The sequence below is a fragment of the Athene noctua genome, chromosome 10 (genome assembly GCF_965140245.1).
Source record: "Athene noctua chromosome 10, bAthNoc1.hap1.1, whole genome shotgun sequence".
Classification (NCBI taxonomy): domain Eukaryota; kingdom Metazoa; phylum Chordata; class Aves; order Strigiformes; family Strigidae; genus Athene; species Athene noctua.
In genome coordinates, this window is record NC_134046.1 from 244,088 (window position 1) to 267,375 (window position 23,288).

The 23,288-nt window shown below is 43.2% G+C and overlaps 1 protein-coding gene across 3 annotated transcripts in view; it reads left to right on the top strand.

The window, feature by feature from the left end:
• The window catches only part of FGD5 (FYVE, RhoGEF and PH domain containing 5), a 104,538-nt gene that overhangs the window by 62,389 nt on the left and 18,861 nt on the right, over window positions 1-23,288 (top strand). The window contains exons 6-12 of one of the 3 annotated variants that reach the window (XM_074914272.1): window positions 1,595-1,746; window positions 3,732-3,888; window positions 6,667-6,754; window positions 9,669-9,719; window positions 11,269-11,327; window positions 17,812-17,883; window positions 19,387-19,455. In XM_074914272.1, the coding sequence (XP_074770373.1) occupies window positions 1,595-1,746; window positions 3,732-3,888; window positions 6,667-6,754; window positions 9,669-9,719; window positions 11,269-11,327; window positions 17,812-17,883; window positions 19,387-19,455 (648 nt within the window). The remainder of the gene's footprint in view (window positions 1-1,594; window positions 1,747-3,731; window positions 3,889-6,666; window positions 6,755-9,668; window positions 9,720-11,268; window positions 11,328-17,811; window positions 17,884-19,386; window positions 19,456-23,288) is intronic. The other 2 variants (XM_074914273.1, XM_074914274.1) reach the window with 2 other exon arrangements.

Sequence of the window (23,288 nt, forward strand, 5' to 3'; positions counted from 1 at the left end):
GTTCACTTGCTTTCATAGAAAAACTGAGATCCAGATACTTTGCCCATGAAGACCTGACTAGCAGAAATGGGAAATTCAACAGTAAGAGCCCAACCTGATCCTGATGGAGGAACACACAGTCACCTCCTTACAGGGGATACAGCAGAGAATTAAACCTGTAACAGTTCTGCAGAACCATCCTCAGGCGAACCCTGAATACTATACTAATGCTTTACTATTACTTGTACTTTGTAGCAATACTGAAAGAGCAGGTGCTGAAATCACACCCTTTTCATTTCATTGAATGAAGACTGCTGCTTTTGAACAGCAGATACTGCTATAAAGATACAGGATCTAGTTACAGTGCCCTGGCTCCCATCGAAGGCAGCCAGAATCCCTGGGTTAGGAACCTGCCTCACACCAAGTGTTAGTCACACCCCAGCCCAGCACCAGCTTTCCTGCCCTGCTGCGCTGTGCACTGCCTTGCACCCCACTGCCAGTTTGCCTTCAGACCTCCACCAAGCCCAGGCAGCTTTAAACGCCTGAGCTTCTCTAGCACTGCCTGTGAGGAGGGGATGTGCCTGGCAGCAGCAGACAGGGGAAGGAGCAGTGGCTGGTAGGAACGTGGAAGGGGCAAGGGCACCACAGGGGCCAGTCTCTCCAGTGTATCCAGGTGCCAGCAAAGGCTCCTTTACAAATCTGAAGCAGAGAAGATGGATTCTGTCGAATCAGGCTTTGACCTGGAAACATTTCAGCATCCAGAGCTCTGGATGAAGGAGACTTCGAGCAATATTTTGCACAGAAAGCATCTGCTGGCTGCTGTTGGGATGATTTTCTAATACCTGGGGGTCTAATACAAATTATCACTGCAGTTTCAGATGGAGGCCTTATTCCTCACTTCCAAGTCAAAGCTGGGGAAACATTTTGCTATCCACTCTTAAAACAGGTGACCTATTATGTACCAGAGCTGACTTCATTTTAATATAGAAGAAATTACTCCTGTGTCACATAATTTATAAATCACTTCAGGATCAAAACCGTTTCTAATATGAGGAAAAAAGGTCTCAGGTTTCATAGGGAAAATGATTTGTTTCATAGCTTAAATTTATAGCTTCTTCCCCTCTTTAAGTTCAGATTTGGAGACGAGTGTTGCAAATTTTAGCACAAGACATGTAGACACTGATGGTTTTCATGTCAAGCTGTTGGACCGAATTAAGTGACAGGAGAACCTCATCATTTTTAAAAATTGTGTTTCTGGTTAAGAAACACTATAAAACTGAGACCAACTACATACAGAAAAGCAGGGGAAAAAGGCAAGGTAAATAAAAAGACACCAAACTCATTGTATGCATAAGGGTCTGATGGCTTGGTCAGGTGAAATGTTCAATTTTGGGTTGACAGCACTGTGGAATTCAGCTGAAAATGTGTATGGACTAATGGATGAAAGAAAACATATGCTATGATCTCCTTTGCTATACTCAGCATACTCTATCACTGTTGATGGCATATCTTCTACTTCCTAGAAAGCATAGTTTAAGAATCAAGAAATTGTAATGATAATTTAAAAAAAGAGACTGTAAGTCTGTTTGCTTTATTTCTGTGTTGTTGTTCACAGGATTTCTATGAAGGTGTCTTGAAAGTGCTTGGAGAAGAAGACGAAAATGAACAGGAAGAAGTTAAACTCAAGCAGGGGTTAAGCGAACTCCCTGAAATTTATGAATTACACCAAGATATCCTGGGAGAACTGGAGGAAAGAGTCCTTAAATGGTAAGTATGGAATGGCACGGTTTGAAGGCCTTAACATACCCTGGACAGCAGGTGGGTGAACTCATGAGCGTTCCCTTGACCCCACTAGCAGGGAGGCTGGGATTCCAGCAGAGATTAAAGGAGTAGAACCTGAACGACTTTAGCAGATTTTACATACTGGTTGGAAGGAAGTCAGTGTAGAGGCTGTCAGACTAAGAAACCAAATGCTGAAACATCTGCACAGTGCACAGCCCATACCTCCAAAACAGCCCCTCAGGCAGTGTGAGAACAGCCTGCTTCATGTGCATCATCCTCTGATGCCAGTTCGGAGTCCTCACCAAGCAGCTTCACACTCATGGCCTGAAGGTCACAGGCTCATGCCATGGGAGGCAGGAACAGCAGGCATCAGGACTGGTCCTAAAGAAGACCATCTGCTTACAGAAATCTACACAGCCAACTGCACAGCTCTGAGCCATGGGACACCCCCCTCGCTCCCAGCACCAAGGCAGGGCTCTGCACAGACCAGGCTTCCAAGCCAAACAGACACTGTCAGCCTGCCGAGGGACTCCACCTAAACCAAACATCCTCACAGGGCAAAGACTTTCCATGAGAGAGTAAGACCATGCCTAGGACAGACAAAGCTCCAAAATTCATTCAGTTAAGGAGACCTCTGACTTAAGCCAGGCTGCCAGCCCTTTGTCTACAGAACTGCTGGAATAAGAATACCTAAGAGAAATGACCTCTGCAGAGCTGACTAAACCTGCAGCAGCCAGTGCAGTCCCCGGCCTAGACTGAACTACTCTGGCTCTGACAACTTATGATGGAGCGTGCAGACCCAGAGCTCCACCCTGCTGCACTGCAGGAGGCAGTGGGGCAGTGGTCAATAACAGTGGCTGATCCTTTCCCAGCACTGCCACTGAGCAGTTAAAGTCAATGAGATTAGAACTTTCCAGCAACAATCCGAAATTCAGGGCACAGCTCTCCTTGTCAGCCCTGCACTTTCAAGTCAAAGCACACAAGGAAAGAAAAGGCTAAAGGGAACTAACTGTGTATTGGTTTGTGTCCACCAAGGGACTGCCACAAATGGCAGAAAGACTTTAAAAATTTCATCAATAATCTATCATTTATACACTCATAACACAGACAGAAGTGGCGTTTCCAGCTGGGATCTAAAATGACTTCTTGTGTTCTAACAAAGTCACAACCCTACTCTGGTAGCTTGTTGCCTGCTCCCTAAGACAAAAGGGACACAACTGGACATGCGCCGAGGTTCCGTGCAGAACTACCCTGTGGCACTGGGGAAGGAAGAGGGGCTGCACTGCAAAGGCTGCCAACAAAACAGAACGACACACGGCATAGGGCTGTGCTCATACACGTTCCCAGGTCACCACCACCCTTGAACATTCCAGTGAGTCCTTCCCTATGCCCGTGCTCCCCCAGACACGCTGTTTGCTCTGACCTCCCCAGGAACTCATGTTCCTCTCTTAACTGTGATTACTCTTTCGTAATCTCAGCTTGTGTCCTGTTCTGTCCTTGTACATACTTCGTAAATATTTCAATACTGTGCAGCTGGGTGCCGAGACAGATGATGGTGGGGCAGTGCTGAGAAGGGCACAGTGAAGGACAGCTGAGCAGATGATGCTACAGTTGAAGATGGTGTATTATCCCCTACAACCAGCGCTCAAAAGCACCGCAGCAGCTGGAAGGTCTGTATAGAGAAGCAGAAGCTGTGTCCAGAAAGGAGACATTGTACCCCCTACAGACAGACAGTGCTGCCACTGCAAAGGCACAGCGGAAGGACCAGCCCCTCGCGGTGCCCGTTCTAGCAGCCCGTTTCGCTGTCCAGTGTCACTGAAGCACTCCTCCTTCCTGCCTTTTGACCCAGCTTTAGCTATACAATGTCCTTAGCCACTGTGGGTCTAATACAAGAGAAAGAAGTATGGCTCTTCTTCATTAGTATTTAATTATTTATTTATTTGCTGCTTCTTTTCTTTCTGTGGCCTTAGGGAGGAACACCAGAGTGTTGCTGATGTTCTTCTCTCCAGAAAATCAAGGCTGAATCATCACATGGCATACATTATGCAGTTTGATAGGAACTTGGCTTTGCTAGATGAAACCTGCCTTAAATGTTCTCAGCTGGCTACCATAATTCAGGAGTTTGAGGTAAGGCTCCCATGTTTTTTTACCTGCAGTAATGCATGGTTGTGCCACAGGTCTTGCTCAAAGGTATTTTTTTCTGCAACTCCACTGGTGTTCACACCGGGTAGAATAGGAGGATAGCTCTATTCACACATCCTGGTGCTAAAACTGATGCGAGATGTTCACCTGAGCATGATGTGTTTCTGTTTCTGTGTCTGTTGCCCACACAGCCCTGTGTGTTCATTCAGAATGTATGTTTATGAATCTTCAGGCCTGTGAGTGTATTTTGCTGAAATATATGCACATAGTGGAGTAGTTTCTCAGTCACATATTAACTTACCAAGCTCTCTGAGAATGTATTAATTGTTATTATTACCATCTCTTCATATCTTCTCTTCTTTCACTCCACTTTCCATCCTTTCTTTTGTACTGGGTCTGGCCAGGATGAAGTTAGGGCTAGCCTGTATAGGTGCTTAGCTACTGGCAGCAATCAACCCACATCACCTTTAAATTGCATTTCTCTGCATTTTTAAATGCCTGTGAACTCCTTCCTCTGTTTACAGAGGATGTTGTGACAGGCAACACTGAACTGCACAGGAAGACACAAACTCCACTGGCCAGACGCATAAAGGGTTCTTTTCACCTCCCTCAACCATCTGTAACCTCTAGGCCTGTAACCTCTGGCCCTGTAGCAAGAAACATGTAGTTTCCAGTTGTGTTAACTCAGTCATCCATGCTGAATAACACCATCAGGATACATGTGGCAGAAATACCATAATTCCTGATTACATGACAATGTGGCCACTTCACATCATTTCAAAAGCATAAACCCATATATGGATGGGAAAGATCAGTTGGGCTACACTGACTCTATCAAGCTAAAATGGTTAAAAGCTATGATGCTTTATTGTGGGTCTGGAACCCCTGTTTCTTATTACCTTTATCTGGTAAGAGAAATAACAATACTTGGGTGGCAGAGTGGCTGTAAGGATAAATGAGTGACTGGACCGTAAAGGTTACTTAGAATGCCAGCTCTGTGGGGTATGGATTGTGTTTTTCTCTGCAGCTCATGTGAAATACTAAGGATAACAATGAATTTCAAAAGACATTTGGAAGTCAGCATTTACAAACAGATACCTTGCAGTTACCACAATTATTTCCTGTTAGCAGCCAAGGGAAGTTCTTGTGGCTCACACTGCTCTGAACATGAACTTGGCAAATGCAGGCTTTCTACTCAGAGCCTGTATTCCCAGCAACCCTCTCAGCCACCTATGCACTTCTGTCTTATCAACCCTGAAAATTAGTTCTTCCTTCTAAGAAAGCAGATGAGGCTTTTCCTAGGATGAGATTAGCAGGATTTTGCCCTAGTGAGCTCTCTAACTTCTTGCCCTCTTGAATGCATGCATACACACACAAGTAGGGGGAGGTGTCTCTCAGCCCTTTCCTATTGCATTTTTTTAAATCACGACCACTATTAGCTTTCCAGGCTAACACAGAATTTAGGGCCTCATCTTGCTTCTGGCACCGTTGACTTTGAGTGTGAGGGATTGGGAACGCTCAGTACAACCCTGAACACACATTTGGTGAGAATAGTCAGCCAGTTAGAGTAATACAGTAACATGAAACATCTACTGCCTTGGAAAATGCTGTCTCTTGCCAGCCTTCCTTTAAACAGTCGGATGCGTCTTCTCCTTTTGTCCCTTCACGAGTGGCAAACACTTCAGAAATGTTGGTCAGTGAACACTGAGACCCCATGAAACTTGACTGGGTCTATGAAAGGCAGATCCTGCTTGACTAACCTGATCTCCTTTTATGACAAAGCAGTTCACTTAGTGGATGAGGGAAAGGCTGTGGATGCCATTTACCTGGACTTTAGCAAAACCTTTGACACTGTTTCCTGCAGCATTCTTCTGGAGAAACTGGCTGCTCATGGCTAGGACGGGTGCACTCTTCGCTGGGTAACAAACTGGCTGAAGGCTGGGCCCAAAGAGTGGTGGTGAACAGAGTTAAATCCAGTTGGTGGCAGGTCACAGTGGTATTCCCCAGGGCTCAGCGTTGGGGCCAGTTCTATTTAATATCTGTCAGGATGAGGGGATCGAGTGCGCCCTCAGTAAGCCTGCAGACGACTCCTACCGTTGGGCGAGTAGGGAGGCTCTGCAGAGGGACTGGACAGGGTGGATCCGCAGCCGGAGGCCAACTCTATGAGGTTCAAGGCCTGGCATGCTGACTGGGCCTGATATGTGGTGACACACAATGAGTTGAACCTAAAGGGTAAAGCTGAAGAGAAAAATGCTATTTGTTTTCCATGTGTGTGTTAAATCAGGTCACAATCTTGCTTTATTTTCTTGTAAACACCCTTGGACAGTCAGTTCCAATTCAACCACAGGGAGATGCTCTGCTGTATTTTGCTCAATTCCATGTCTTGAAATAAGATACTAAAAGGTTGCAGGCAGAACGATGACAAGCTTTATTGAGATCTGATACCTCTCTCTTCAAACGCCACCCTAAAATCTTTATCCAACCTTTAACTTCTAAACAGTATTCAATTTCCTGCCTTTTCCCTCTTGAGCCCAAACCATTTGTGAATGATGCCACAGGAAATTAACTGTTCACAGTACTTCTTTACAGCCACAAAGACAATACCGCCTGCCTAGCAAGCTGGGTAAACTGGGAATGGTTCAAGGGAATCTGTGCATTCACCTGGTAGCAGACTTTCATAGTACAACAGGTAGAGACAACAGTTTGCTGCTGAGCTCACATGTCCCTGATCTTTGTGTTTCCCTTCCCTTCCACTGAGGACAGCAGAACGCTGGTGGCAGCCCTCAGAGCGTGAAGCACCAGCTTTTGAGAGTGGTCCAGCGTGTCTTCCAGTACCGTGTGCTGCTCACAGGTCAGTAAAATCACTCTCAAAGGTACTCACTGGAAACCCTTCCATGATGTTCTGTGCCTCCACAGCATCAGACGTTGATGCCAAGACAGCTAAAACAGGGCTGAAGCAGTGAGGGATTTCCTGGGAACTTCAATATGCTTAGTACAAGATTTGGGAAATGCTAGAGAGCCTGGGAAGGAGCAGGCACTTCTTCAGCAAAACCATGCTGAAAGTTTACAAAAAAAGCATTAAGTCAGGCGCTTTCAGCCATCCTTCTTGGCTTTTCCCTTCTGTGAATTAGGAGAGGCAGAATTATGCCAAGGGATATTATCAGACAGGAGGGGACAGCAGCGCCCAGCAGGGGGATGGCGGTGGTAAGCACCATCCACAAAGCAGCTGCACCCAGTACTGTGCCCTAAGCACATCACACCTAAGGTAAAGTAATAAGTTTGAGTCAAAATCCCAGTCCAATTTCTCTGCATTGTAGAAGGCAGAAATCCAAATTTACATTAACAGAACATTTACAGATTTTATATTTACAGTAGCACCTTCCCTTTACATTCAGGATCCTATATATCACTCCCACCCAGATCCTCTCAGAGGGGGATTGTGTTCCCTCTGGTACCCCGTTCTCTGCAAGCCACAGCAAATCTAGCAAGCATGAGTCTGTGAAGGGAGCAAGCTTTCTGAAGCAGGATGTGGCCCCTAGAAAGAATTGTGAAGTTTAGGTTTGGAACGAATGATCTGGTGGGGGAAGGAAATGGTGAAATGTAACAATGAATCTCAGTGTTGTCAAGTAATTTAGTCAGATCTGCAAACAAAAGAGCAAGGGTTCATAGACCTAGAGATGGAGAAGTGCTTTAGGAGTACGTATATACGTGTGGGTGGAGAGGGATGCAAGATGAGTTATGCATGGGATGGTAAAAAGGAAGCCATAAACCCTGCCCATACTCAACAACCAGCAATGGGCACAGCATACTACAAGGGCCTCCTATAAATGCAGCAGAACAAAATGACCATATGAAATTTTTAATCACGGCACAGATTATCAGCAGTTTCATCCTGCTCCAGACACTTTGATGAAGGATGCAACTAATTATTCACAGCTGGCTTTGCTTTTTTAGTACAAGCAAAACAAATGAGCACCGGATGTCAATAGTAGGACTTTTTTTCTGTCTGACTTGCTTCCCTCTCTGGGTGTGTCTACATTAAAGGCAACTTTCCAGACTTGGGGGTTGCAGTACTGGGTAATCTCACACGATCCTCCCAGTGTTTTTAGTGCACACACACAAATACTACATCTAAAAGAAAGGACTTTGCATGTCCCTGTCAGAAATACCCCCACTGTGCTCCATTTTCTCTGCCCATTTCTATGGTCCACAAGGTAAATTCAAACATGGTATTTTGTGAGAGCAGAAGGGTTTCAGTGCGGCTCCGCCAACTGGATTCCACCTATCTTGAAGCAACTTGAGCTCCTCCTTTTCCCAGGTACTGGCACTAACTGGGAAAATGAAAGCTTTTGTGTGTAGTGAGATAAGGTCTGGTGGATGAAGATATTCCAGTAAATCGGTTTACTGCTTCAGTTCTTCACCACAAGAAACCAAGCCCATCTTTGTCTGCTAGGACAGAGTGGGTCTGCAACACTGCAGTCCTTCAAATTCTCTAGACAGCATTAAAAAAAAAAAAATTAAAATGCAGGTGTACCTGTGTGTTCATAACTGGCTGTTTCTACCAGATAAGGAGGGGTATTTCATGGGGATACCGGTTGCCAATTACTACACTACAGCCAAAAGGAGTTGCCAACTCAGTAAAGTGTCCATAGCCAAGGACAGAGCTTGCAGCTGTGAAAAGCAATGCTAAATATTGCCTGAGAGCACGCCACAACCCCTTCCTGCCTAAGTACAGACAGAGGCTTTCCTGAATGCACATAAAAGCCAGTAGATTTCAGGATGCCAGGGAGGGCACAGCACTAGAAGAGAAACATATATGGATAGGATGTTAATGGCACAGATATCCATGCACAGCACATTCTCAGCACAGAGGCCTCGTTCCTGGATGCAGCATTTAGGAGTCTGGATTCATCAGAAAGGTAAGAATGAAGTATTTCAGGATTAGGCTTTTGAAAAGGTGGCACTCATGTACTACAGTCAATAAAAGCATAAAGACCCAGACAAAGAACAGAGAGATGATCCGAGGCAAGTAGTCCAAGTAAAACTGACAGGCCAAAGGTTTATATATAATGCAAATATAATTCCTGTAAATGAAAGTCCTATTGTGTGTACTTTACAGAATCTATCTTCAGAATAGGACTGAGTTCAGTAGCAGTCATTGAACTCTGCATGTACAGAACCAGTCTCCTGCCTATGTCTATAAAATGCATATCATTAATATACTATCTAGAAAATCAGTCATTACAGCAAACACCATTCATTCAGATGGGAAACTAGAATTCATTAGAGGAACCATTATTTGTAAAGTGGTGCTACTAAGCAATTCTCTTGCCTGAAAAATAAGGAAATACTTTTGTCACTCTCTGTTTATTCATTTATATCTGCCCAGTTACGTGATGAGTCCAAATCTAACAATGATACATGCATTTGATTCTCAAAGTAAAATGCAGTCAAAGATGAGTTTTGCTTTGGAAAGAGGCTATATACACTTAATTATTTGGGAATAAAGTGATATGGGACATTATTGTGGCTGCCCCCTCCCTGGAAGGGTTCAAGGCCAGGCTGGACGGGGCTTTGGGCAACCTGGGCTGGTGGAAGGTGGCCCTGCCCGGGGCAGGGGGTGGCACTGCATGGGCTTTAAGGTCCCTTCCAACCTGAACCATCCTGGGATTCTTTGATTAGGATTTTATGGTTTAGCTAACAACACTACAAATATGGATCTGTATTGTGATTACTGGATGTCTGTGTTTGATTATTTTCTACAGATTACTTGAATAATCTTTGCCCTGATTCTACAGAATATGAAGCCACACAAGGTAAAATGAAATGGGTAGAATAAAAATTCTGCTTTGCTATCTGCTTCTAAAGAGGTACAGAATCTCTACTGGTAGTATATGGGAGAGGATTATTTTCAAGATTTTGTGTTACTAGGTTAGATGTAAGATCTGTAAGAACCAGTTACTAATTCAGACAAATTATTTAGAGCAAAAACCCCGTCTTTTTTTCATTGAAATATGGGGGCTTCCTACAGTTTTGACATGATGAACTTACAGGAGAAAAAATCACCAATACAAGCGTGGTGCAGATATTGCAGTCCTGCCCCAGTCATCGGGGAAATCCTGGTCCTCTTTGGCTCTGTCCATATTTGGCCTGGTCATTGTAAAGTCAACTGGGATGGGTCCACCTGCTCGTTTGTGTACATGACCTATGGTATGCCTGCTGCACTCTCTGGAGAAACCCAGGAGGTTTGAATCATGTGTCTGTATTCTGGATTCCCCAAGCCTAAACTTAGAAGCCACTGCATAAAAACCAGTACTGCACAAACAAGAACAAATCTACACGTTCAGGTGCTAACACCATCCTTTCCAATACATCAGATGGATAAAGCAGAAGTCTCTTACTCCCAGCAAAGTCAAAGCAAGGTTTAGCTGTGGCCTCAGTGGAAGTAGCTGTCAGGCTGGAGTAAACAAGAACATTAATGAAACCAGTTCACCTCTCCATTAACACGGAGCGTAAATCCAAACTAACTCATAGCAATAAGGTCTGCAACTGACTGAAGGCCAGTTTGTTCTCATCAAGAGTAGAGTCTTGTCTAAGATTTAGGACCTTAGTCACTGACAGTGGGACTACAGATATACCAGCAATTTAAACAAGGCCAGGGCAGATGCTGCAGCCCTGCAGCCCCAACTGTATCTTGATCGTGGTTAGCACATGCCTGTCACATTTGTGGCCAGGGATGGCTAGCATGCTCCCAGGTTACACCCCGAAACAGAAAGGATGCCCTGTTCCCCAGGGAAAGAGATCTGAGATAAGGACCTGGCCCACATTGCGCCGCTGCTCCTGGGGCCAGCAAACATGCCGCAGACCACGTTAGTTGCCAGTGAAGAATCCAGGTGTTAATTCATGTCACCATCTCATACTCACTCTGTCAGAAAGGAATGACCTGTCCTCTGCCTCAGCAGCATGAGGAAATGGATCACCTTAGATCGCCATGCTTTTGGATGGCCAAAGCTGGGTTACATTAATCTCTCCCTACTACAAGCTCCAGTTACCAAAAATCTGCAACTAGAAACATCACAAAAAGATTTTGTGCCATGCTAGGTGCTTAAAAGTGACCTGGTGAGCTTTCTTAGTTGGCACAAGTATGAGGCAGAGTTTCACAAGAGAAGGGAAGGGGATCTGACAGCACTGTGCCATGTCTTAAATCTTCTGGGCAGCTGCATTCTAAAGGTGCCAAAGAACTTAAAGGAGCTGCTGCTGGGGAGGATGTTTTTTTTAAAGATGCCGTTGCAAAACAGAAGGCATTTGGGTTATTTTCCTACTCTTTAATGTGATATACAGTGTTTGTTTTGCTTCATTCCTCAGCTGCCTTATTCATTGTTTCTGAGATCACGGACCGAGCCAATGACAGCATGCTCCAAGCGGTGAGTTCTACCGTGACATGTGCTCTCCCGATCAATAGTGTCTTTTTGGAACATCTGCTGAAGTGAATACATATCTCTGCTAAATTCTGAAGCCTCCTTCAGGGTGAGACTCAAGGGTTTATACAGATCTGGTTTGCAGTAGTGCAGATACAGAGCAGGTCTATGCCCTTTGGTGCAGCTCTGCAAGATGTAAGTCACTGCAGCAAGCAGCACAAAGTTTTTTCCCTCTTGGAGTTGCTGAAATGTTATGTGAAGCAATGAAGTGGGAGATGGAAATTTTCATGGTTCTATTTCTAGCCTGGGATGTTTTTAGTTATGGAATGTTCAAGACATCACAAATGTACTGTCAAAGATACATTCTGCGCTAATTTACATATTTTTTCCACAATTCTGGACTCACATTTTACTTCAGAAGAATAGGTCATAGTTTATAGTCTTGCAAATGATCACACAACCAAATAGACTGGCCAAAACTTTCATAGGTTAGAGCTCATTCGGATTTAGGTACCTAAATAAGTTACATACTTTTCCAAAGTCATGAACAGTTCCTGTAAGGTCAGCGTGATTTATTAATATTGCTTACATGACATTAGAGTCCTAATTTACTGGCAAAGATAGCCTGCATATAGCTGGTCTTTCAGTCATTTGTTTCCAAGGATCTAGGACTGATTTTTGTCTAAGACAATGGAGTTTTCTGTTGTCATCAGTAAGAAGCAGTGGTGGAAGGCACAGGAGGCAGCAGAGAGTCTCTCAGACACAGGAACCAGGAGGTTCTGGGGGAAATCATCTTGGTGGACCTCTGGGTAATAACTAAAGGCAGTGACTTTCTTTTTGTCATATTAGCCAACCACACCTGCAGCTAAATTCTCTCCCAAGGTCCATGTTTGCTTTGGCTGCACAAACCTAGCATTCAGTTCAAGTAGTTAGAAGTACCTACAGTCTTTGCAGTCTAATGAAATGTTGCTCAGTAAAACTGTAGTTTGAGTCATTCTGTAGAGGGGCCAGATTATGTTTCTTTTTATGATGAAAGTCTAGGCTTGCTAGACCTAGAAAATAGTCATAATAGAGCCCAGAATTTTAAGAAATGCCATTTTTAAGCACTCCTTTTCAGGGCATTTAGATTACCAAGGAGTGCAGTCGCTAAGGAACATGCTGACTATGACGTGGTTTGTGTTCAACAGCATGCATGTTAGAGAACAAAGCGCCCCATGCCAGGCATCCTGCATTTCATCCAATAGTGAGTGGTTACACTGAAGTGGTTCTTTCTCAAAAGGTGTCTCACCTTAAGTATTTTATCACTGCATCAGGGCACAGGGATTTCAACAGACTGGGAATGTATCTTTTTGGGGAAGCTTTCATATTTTACTTCTCATTTGAACATTGCTGAATTTAAACACCCTGTATTGGGATTTTGCTGTGCCTTTTCTAAATTAAAGAACTCTTTGGCATTGCAAACATCCTTCCCTATGGTTAACTATAAAGAGTATTCAATTCACTTCTTTATTATTTCATTTACTGAGCAGAGAGAGGGTTGTTAATAATCATGCAGGCATCAAAACACAAAATTCAAAGAGAAAAAAACCACCTGGGCATCAATGCAGCCAAAGGGAAGAAAGGAAATATTAACCTTCTTAGTAAGAACTTGTTTTCAGGTAGGATTTTAAGGTTGAAAGGATGAATGCAGAGGAATTGTTAGGGAAAGACACATGCTAGAGGCCACCACAGCTACACACCAGCACTGCTGGCTCAGTGTATTCCCTTTAAGGTCTTTGCCCTCTGGCTGCAGGGGAATGGAGGCACGGGTTGAGGCTCTGAATTCACCCTATGTGACATCATAAAAACACAGTAGGTCGACTAGATGAAGGATGTTTCTTGCAACAGCTTGGGAAGTAAGAATGAAAGAGTCTCAAAACCCAATGTGCCCTTCATCTGTTAAAACTGAAACTTTCTTGCTTTGTTCAGAGAAGTGGAAGCATCTGCTTGCAGCAGATGAACCCAAGAGCCAAGAATGTCAACTTTTGCTCACATCTGGAAATCTTTGCTGCTCAGGTTTAAAACCCATGTCTCTGATATGTGTGCCAAGATCATAAACAGAGCCCATGTGTTCATGGGCTGTTTCAGAGCACCAAGTTCAGTGATGATCTCCTCATGGCCAGTGACAGGCAAAACCAAAGCTGTCTAATATCTGTATCAGAAAAGGGATGTTGTAGTTAAAACTACTTACTATTTCCTGACTAGAGAAACCTGTCTTCCCAGATCTGCCCCCCTCCCCATCTGATAGCTAGAGACTCTGAACCTGCTTCTCCTGAAGCCAGTGGCAAAATTACCACAGATCAACATGAAGTCCAACTGGCAGGTTTCTGGGTTTGTGCAGAGAGGATCTCAAGCTATGACAACAGATCAAGATTTTGAACATTCTGAAGTTCGAGGTTTTTAAGGTCAAAACTCAAAATTCCAATCTGCATTTTCACTCAATGCAAACTTTTAAAAGTTTGCACCTGTTGATTTGGTTTAAGTCCATTTCTGCTTTTCAGTTGCAAGCTCCTCCACCCCAACCCCACCCCGGCACATCTGCCTCAGAACACATTCATACAACAGCATCAGCCCATGTGCTGGCTGATGTGGCTCCATTACAACCCAAAACCTTCAAACCTTCCTCTTAAAGACAACGCTTTTTTACTCCTCCTGATTGTTAAGGAAAAGTTTCAAACGTCAGTCCTGTAAACAAAGCAGCACACTCTGCTTCAGCAAGCAGACAGCCTGAACACCTTTGCTGAGTGTAAACTATCAGCTATGCTGATCTCTTTGGTTGTTTATTCTCAGCTTTATGTAAAGATAATTTGCATATCAGCACAAATTATTTTTTCATCAGCCATTACAGTATATAGGATGGGGACAAGAGCTGGGAGGAAAGTCTTTGTAGATGAAATGGTAGTTCATTTTAGCCAAATGTTATGGTGAAGGAGGAGAAGAAAAGGAGTGAGAAAGAAGCATAACAGAAAAGCAAAATGCATGGAAATAATTCATTCATACATATTAATTCTGAGTGATGTTCAGCATTGACAGCAATCACCAGTAGTTAATTACTACATAAACACTATTCTGTTACCAAGACAAATGAACAGATGTAGATGGCAGGGAGGATGTGGTCTAAGAAGCCTAGACTTTTATCATTAAAAAAAAAAAAAAAGTAATCTGGCCCCTCTACAGAATGACTCTGAAACAACAAACTTAATGAGTAAAGTTCTTACAGGTTTGATTCTGATCTTCTTTCTCCTCAGGCAACAAGTTTATAAACATATTTTTCCATTATTAAAGTATTCTTTGTATAAAAATAATAAATATTTCATCATAAAACTGAGATCTCAGGAGAAGATTCCACAGTAATCTCAAAGTTTTAGGGTTACCTGTATTAGAGGCTGAGAGCTCAGTTCCTAACAGATCAAGGTCACACACCTTTTTCTGGCTCCTCTGCTTCCTTAGATTTCACTCAGATTTATGAGAGATTTGTATGAATACTTTTCCGGAGCTAGAAGTGTAAGTGGCCAAATTCAAATTTGTTCTGTTGCATTACCATGCAATGATTTTTAGCTCCACTAAGTCATGCTTTAATTTGAAGAACATCAATATATCATCTAAGTTTTACAGATGTCACAGACTGTATAATAATTGCTGTTAATAATGTCTGTTTTGGAACAATTTCATCACAAATTCCACAGATTTTTACACTTCATTTTTTATCACATCGGAGCACATCTGCTCTTTTTCAAAGAGATGAAACAAAATTTCTTTCTTTCCCATCTGTGTGAATGCTGTGGGTTTTGTGAAGACGCAGGTTCATGGGAATCAAAGCTCAATATTCTGCTAAATCAGAGGTTGTCCTCCTGAATATCTCATCCACAAAAGCCACAACTGACAGTTCTTTTCTTTCTGTCTGATTTAAAAAAATGCATAGAATTTAAGAAGCTACTCTAATTACAGAACAATCTGAATAATGCCACTCAAGATAGAGCGTTAATAACTCATCAGGTACCTGGTTGAAGTTCTAAGCAATAATTTAGACTTGGCATGTACCTGAAGGAGGAAGATTTCTGCTGCCACTTATCAACTCATCAATCTACACTTCAAAAATCTGACAGGAACATTGAATTGTGATCTACATTTTCTGCAGAATATCAACGACTCATTGTTATCTTTTTTGTTTTATGATAATAACACTCTAGCAGTTTTTCCCTGGGAACTATTAACCCAGGATTTTCAGACACATTCTGATATTAATTAACTCCACAGCATTTTCATCAAGTAGGAAAATATTATTTGCAATTTACAGCTGTGCAAACAGAGGCATAAGGCAACACTGCAGAGCACTAAGTCTATCTGTAACTCTAGGAGACATTTGTTACTTGAACTAAGCAGGGTTTGTATTGCTCTCTGAACTTCTACAATCTGTTAGAGGCCATGAGACCCTAAGAGCTATAAATCATTGTCGCTATTAACAGCTGGTGAATTCCTTGAGGAGGTGTTCCTCCTGCACAGACATAATGATAATACGATGAAGCTGCAGTTCACTGCTAAAATGGCCAGGGAAGGATTTCAGCCACCCACATCTGCAGTACTAGTTGGGTGGAGCTTTGTTTTCATTTTAAAATCTTGCTTGTGAAGGATATTTGAAAGGAAAACGATGATAGTTTTGAGAATGAAGAAAACGATATAAATAGGGAGTTTTAGGGGAATGTAGGGAAACTGCCCACATTCCCAGATAAATCACTGTCCTTCACATGTGATGGCTGTTTGACTTCCTACAGGAAATGAGTTTGATACATATGTGTCCCCTTCCTGGTGAACATGTGTCTGTACTGCACGTGTCAGCATTACACCAGGCCGCCTTGCCAGCAGCCCCAGGACAAGCTGAGGTGTGTCCGAGCTGCAGCAACTCCTCCTCTCACTCTTGTAGAGGCCCCAGTGAGTAGCACTAGCACTGGCCATGAGTGTGCTCACAAGAGTGCACTGCCTTTTCTGCAGATGAAGAACTGTGTCCATTGTGAAATCTGTCAATTAGACAAGTTCTGCTAGGGCTAAAATGCCCCTTAGTGATGGGAAGGTCCTTTGCAAATGTCAGCTGTCCCATGAGCCCTGGTATTTCCTGTGCTATTAGTTTATACATTCTGTTTCCATCTTGCTGGCCTATAGTATTTTAGAAGTGACCTGAAAAATTCCATTTATGCTTCCTGCATTGCAAAAGAGATACTTGATGGCTGAAATTCTTGAAAACATGTCAACTGCCAGTTATAGTGCAGGGTCACAACGCAGCCCTGTGCTGGTCAAGGCTTATAGGTGTTTCCATATGCTTGATATGAGGTTACTGATTAAGAACTAAACTTAGTATCATCCTAAACATGGGTAGTATTTCACCAGGGCAGTAACATATGGAGGTATTTCAGGCTTATCTCAAAAAGCAAGCTGCGATAGATACATTAATTGTGTTAGCTGAAATCCAGGGTAAATTAGCCTTGACAGACCATCATGTTGACATGGATATGCTCCTTCTGGTATCTGTGATAGCTTTCTTAATTAGCTGATTCTGTAGACAGCACTGATTTGTATCAGGCAGATACACTGTACCATCTAATCGAGCTTAACTAAGCCCAGGGGTATCTTAATGTCAGCCAATGGAGCGCAGGAAAACAGACCATTATCTGTCATAGCAGAAAACTGTAGTCAAAGTCTGCCAGGTCATGAAGCTATATCAAACATGGTCATCAGTCTGTGGTATATCTGGGTGTATAACTTAGCTAGATTAATCTTACCATCTCCACAGATAAATAAATTCATGCCACATGCCAGTGCCCACTGACTGTGCTTTAAGGCCGGGTAGACAGTTAATAGTCTCAGAGGTTGATCATGAACTTCCCAATTTTTCCAAAGCATCAAAAGAGATATGCAGCTTCACTGCCTGCTTACTAGTTAACCTTCTAAATCCCCTATTGCAAATCCGTTAATCTGCTATCACTGAATATAAACCTCCAGATAATCCTAGCAACAGTCTTACAGTATCAAAGCATGCTTTGGATTATCCGTGTCACGCCACTAATGTACAGGCCTTTGGAGCAGACACTGTACTTTGTCTCTGCTTCCAGTTTATTAGTTCCCAGAGCAAGAAAGTCAAAGAGGCCAATGTATAAATACCCTACGGAGTTAGCCAGCCCTTTTGAAGATGAACTGAGGTATCAGTGGTAAAAGGACTGTAGAAGGCCACAGCACATCTGAATGCAGGTGGTGAGGTTTTATAAAACCTGTAAGCCTGTAAGGCTGGAAGAAGACTTTCTGGGCATAAAACCCCTGGGCTCAGTCCTCTCTGAAACCTAAAATTCTGTAACACACCACTTGTAGAGAAATAAAAGTGAGGAGGGGTGAGGGAAGGTTTGCCTGCTTGTCTACAGAACAGTCACCACGCAGTCTCCTAAACGCTGTTTCTCTCCCCCAGGAAAACTTGCAGAAGCTGGTTCACATTGAGCACAGTGTGAGAGGGCAGAGCGGCCTCCTCCAGCCAGGAAGGGTGAGTGCTGCAGGCAGACCTGTGCTGATAAGGGCATTGTTTCCGGCCAGCTATATCTCTGATTGTGTGGATGGCAAGATTTCAGATGTCTACAGGTGTTGTTTACCGAGCTACTGCGATAAGAGCTGGAGCACTGGTTTGTGTAAAAAGTCATCACCCTGGCAGTGCACAAAGAGATGTGCCGAGAGTCTAGGGCTGGGAAAGGCATGCATTGCCCCTGCTTTTACACAGAGCAGCCATTTGACTTTTCACTCCAGCTGTCCTCAGCCACCCCGTGTGCAGTGCGTTTTGATAGAGCTGCTATTTTCCTCCCTGTATGCTCCTTTTGAAAGGTTGCAACACTAGCACGAATTGCTTGCAGCCTTGAAAGGATCAGAGTTTTATTTGGCAAGGTAAGAGCCTTAATCAGGGGAGATCAGTTGTTTTCAAATTTTTATCCTCACCATTCCCCAGTGGTGCTTTCAATGCAAACCATCATTTTTAAGCAATACATGAACAGAAATCTGAGAGAGTGTATAGCTCATCTTGCCATTCACATCAAATGCAAATTTATTCTCCTGGCTTTCAAACCTGTCCTGTTTCCTCAGCTCCAACTTGCCTCTACACTTCAAAAGATTTCTTTCTTGAGTTCTGCAGCTCTAAATTTCCCTTAAGTCCACCAATATCTTTATCAAAACTCATGAATCAATTTTCACAGCATGCATGCTCGCAGCATAAGAATCCTCAGCAGCCAAATACTGCAGTCAACCTCTACTTTTTCCTCTAACATCAGTATTCTCCCTTGCCCTTGCCAGGTAATGTTTTAACACATTCTGCAAAGCCCAGCATACAGAATTTGCAGGATTGGTCTCCTCGATTATAAATAATTCTATAGTGGAAAACTACCCCGGATTCTGTTCTCCATCTGAAAAGAAGAGGTGACTGTTAATCCACTGATGTAGTTCAGTTATTCTAGACCTTTTCAAATGTTATTGCAGTCATGTTCCAATACACTGGTTTAGCTGCTTACATCCATACTCCTACTTACACACAGTGAACAATATGGACCAACAAAGTGTTGTGTCTGCAAACACGTACCAGATCATGTATGCAGACACAGTTATGTGGATGTAGCGTGCTGAAAGCCAAGGTTTCAGATTTTCTTTTTTGGTGTATTTTAGAGGATTTTTAAGGACAAGAGTTCTTTTCCAAAGCCCATTACATGTTAGCTTTGCCACCTGTGGCAGTCACCTCCGAGCATAGTCCAGAAGCAGCGGGTTGAGAAGCGGGTTTCCACCCCATTCAGTACTGATCCAAATGCAAGCCATGAGAGCAGCAGGGATAACTCAGGAAAAGCCTAAGCCAGATCATAAGGAGGATGGTTAGAAGCAAGTGTTGAGGTGTCTCTTCCAGTGCTGATGAAAGCAGTTAAGAGTAGCTCTTTCCCCAGGAGGAATATTCTCTTTTCTAAGTAAGATTCAGAATAAGTCTCAGGATTACACAATCTGCTGTTTTCTCCTTCAGGTCTTTGTTAAAGAGGGAACGCTGATGAAAGTCTCTGGCAAAAACAGGCACCCTCGGCATTTGTTCTTGGTAAGATTTCTTTTATATTTTTATTCTCGTATCTTCTCCTGCACTCACACAGCCCTGAATCCTAGCAGATGCAGGCTGCAAGTCATTCAACCATGTGGTGTGGTGAGCCAGTCTCTGTTGCTAACAGGGCTGCAGCCCTTTCCACACACATCCCACTGGCCCTGCATACATCAAAGTACGTGCAAATCAAAACAGATGAAAAACCCCTGTTTGAGACATGCTATTAACACGCTTCCTAGTTTATGAAGAAATTCACTCACCAGTCAGAATCCAATGGAACTGTTCAGCAGGAATTCTTTATCAGTAGAGCTGGGGCCGCCCTGGGGATTCTCCACCATAAGGGCTCCCACGAACCAGCAAGGGACATCAGTTTACACACACACAAATCACACGTATTCATTAGATTTCCTGGAAGGGGGTGTCTTATGATCATGAGTTCCCGGAATTCATTTACACAGTCCGAGCATGTGTAGTAAAAATAGCGTGAGGGGCCTCGGTGGGTGGAGAACAGAAGTACATGGTCTTCTTCACGGTGTCAGCTCCCAGTACTGAGGTAAAGTCCAGGTGTAGTCTTCCTAAATCGGCGAGATCATCCTTCCTAGATGTGTCCTTTTGTTCAAGTTCCCCCTTATCTCAGTTCGCCCAAGTGCCCACTGAAGGCTGCCATCAGTGAGTTATATAGGGAGCGTTTTACTTTTGTCTACAGACAAAGAGGCCTGGGAAAAAAATTGAGGAGTCCTTGGGAAACAAACACAAGCAAAACTTTCCTGCAACACAGTTTAGACTTAATCAGAAATTCACTGGTTTGAGCCCTTTCAACACAACACTGAGCCGTTAGAGAGTATCTGAGACTCCAGGCTTCCGAGCTCTGTTCTCAGCTTTTCAGGTGGCTTATTGTGTAACCACAGGCATTTTTATGCATTTATCAGCATGAAGGGAAAAACAGTACTTGCCTGTGTCTTAGGAGTTTGTTACCTGTTAATGGTAACATTCCCAGAAAAGAACCATAAAGAATTGAGCATTACAGCTGCTATTAACATTTAAAGTCCTGTTTGCAGAATTTATTTTAAAATAAATGGCTCATATGCCAAGAATATGTATTTGCTGTGGCTTCTCTTAATGCTGGCAGCTTGTCACCCTGGGACCATTGTGAGGAAGAGAGATGGCTTACTACAAAAGTCATACATTTGCCATTAATTCTTCTTATTTCTCCCTCTTGTTAGTACTGCGTATTTGTGCGTGAGCGGATGCATAAGCTTTGCCTCCTCGATCATGTACTGCAGTCATAATCAAAAATCAGATGGGATGGGTCACAGTACTGGCACACTCTTCTGATGGCTTCATTGCCTTCTGTGAAAATTCAGACTTTCTTGTATTGAAAGTGATGGATTTCACCCAAATCTTTAAATATGAGATTGCTGCAGTGCTGTTTTACTGAGTTGGCACCAATGGACTGTAACAACAGCAGTAAATGTCAAAATCATTACTTTGTTGCAGCCAAGGGAAAACGGCCCTGCCAAAATCTCCAGGAGCTGGCCTTAAGAAATGGTATTCTCAGCAGTAGTAACTCTGAAGCCTACTGATGACCACTTAATAACAGATGATACTTGCTTCCTTACTGATCTCTCTTCTAACACACTCACCTTTGCTAGTATTACAAATACATTTTGGAGTTGTGGCTAAAGCTGGGACCAAATTCCAATAAGTTGTTACCACTTTGTCTTCCAGTGTGTTTGTAACTGCCATCATAATCCACTACTATTGCAAACACTGAAGTGTCACAAACATAGCTGTTATAAGTGGTATAGCGAATCCAAAAGAAAGATCAGAAATCAGGCTGGTAATTAACACTGAGAGAAAAGTAATTTAAATTTGGGATAAACTGAGATAAATTTCAAGTAGTCCAAAATGGTTGTATCAGCTTGAAGGTCACAAGAGGCTGAAAGCATTATTGAAACAAAGAAAGCTCAGAAAGGAGTTTCTTGCACTTTGTAGTTTAGGAACTATTTTTGGTTCCTGGGGAGAGTTCAGCTGCACAGACCCGGATGTTAACTGCAAAGTGTCTCTTGGCAGCTGGATACTTTACAGTAGCCAATGTCCTGTTGTCAACAGATGCTCGCAGTATTCAGAAACTGCGTTTTCTCCTTCCTTTCAGTCAAAAAGGCAAACTGTGACCAAATGTACTGTCATTAAAAGTATGTGGTGGAGCTAGACTAAATCATAGTGGTGATTTTCAAGAACCAAGAGACATATGAAACTGTCTTCTTTCCTTCTCTAACACACTAAAGTTGCAACCACTTCAAGCTCCTGTATTATGTCTCCTGTTGCGGTGGGATGGGGGTGATCGGATCTTGGAAACAATTTGAAACTCATTGGCAAATATCTGCCTTTGGGTTCAGTGATTTTTTTTACTTAAGTCTCCTGTACACTGAAAGCTCCCCAGGTTGCAGAGCAATGCCATGTATGGTAGAACTGCAGGAAGGCCAGTCACTGTGGAATATGGTAATTCCTGCATTAACACCCGAGTGGTTTGGCTTGTCACTGCTAATGCCCTGGATCCTCTGTTGTGCCACCACCACTCGTGCATCACTTAATGGACTATTTAGGCTGTGGATACAGTTAAGACAACTACTGTATCGCTATGGCAACATATTTTCACCTTGGCATATAGCATCTCTACTGCATCAATTTTAAGGCCCTGCCAACACTTTTCTGTAACAGCCAAAGCCTGCATGAACATACCCTTCCCTCTTCCAGTGCATCTAGCCCAGTCCATGTGCTGTCTTGATTCTGATGCCTAGGGACACTGTGTGGAAAAAAAGAAAAAAACACACCCCAAATCCACAAGACCCCAAGACTAGAATAATCTCCTAAACACTGTCTCTTAAAATCTACATTTATTTAAAGCCCTTATCTTCTGAGGACCATATTATAATCCTTTAAAGCCACTAGCAAAACTCAAGTTAGGATAAGATATTGTCCTAATTTATTAATCAAAAAAACCCTTTCGGAACTGGCTTTTTGATGCTTCACATGCCAGCTGCCACTCAAAAAGATCACCAGAAGTTAACATGTGTAAGTGTAGCTTGATTTAGCTTTGGATGAAATAAGTGTATTTACCTTAGCTACTCAAAACAGATTTTTACATGCACAGCATTTTCTGAAGTTTTTAATAGTGAACTTACTGACTGAAGCCAAGTCAAGCCCAAGACCTGAAGAGAATGTCAGTGGAAGAATTTCACTGAACGATAACCCTAATAATTTAACCCCTATACATCCCAGCAGATGAGCCCACCAAACTAAAGATGTAGTTAGAATATGCTATAAAAATTGGGTGCATGCCAGGCTCCTCCTTGTCCCATGCATTCGGGTGTGCTTTGGTGGTGTGCGTGCTTGTGCTCTGAATGTCCCCCTGTAAGGAGTGGTGTATGTCTGTGCACAGCCCATCCAGACAGGAGTGTCCAGGACACACATTTAGGACTTCTGATGTGCCTGTGTTTCTGCAGATGTATGTTGTATCACAAAGTTACTTGTGCAGGCTGGTGGTATTGTTGAATCTGGTGTTTCCTGGCAGGATGTTCGGTGAGAGTTGCTGTGTGCCTGTTTCCTGAGTCCAGTCTCTGTTTACAAGGATGTTGGGGCCTCTCTCAGCACAGTATGGGCTGCTGACACTGGCAGGCCCCCTAACTTCCCCCCAACCACAGGGCTTTGCAACTCAGACACTGTCTCTTATCTCACCCTTCCAAGAATTTCTCTACAAAGGCTGCTTGTGTTGCAAGTGGGGTGTGGGAAGCTGCTATCAAACGGGAGACTGTTCAATGCTCTAGCTGGCA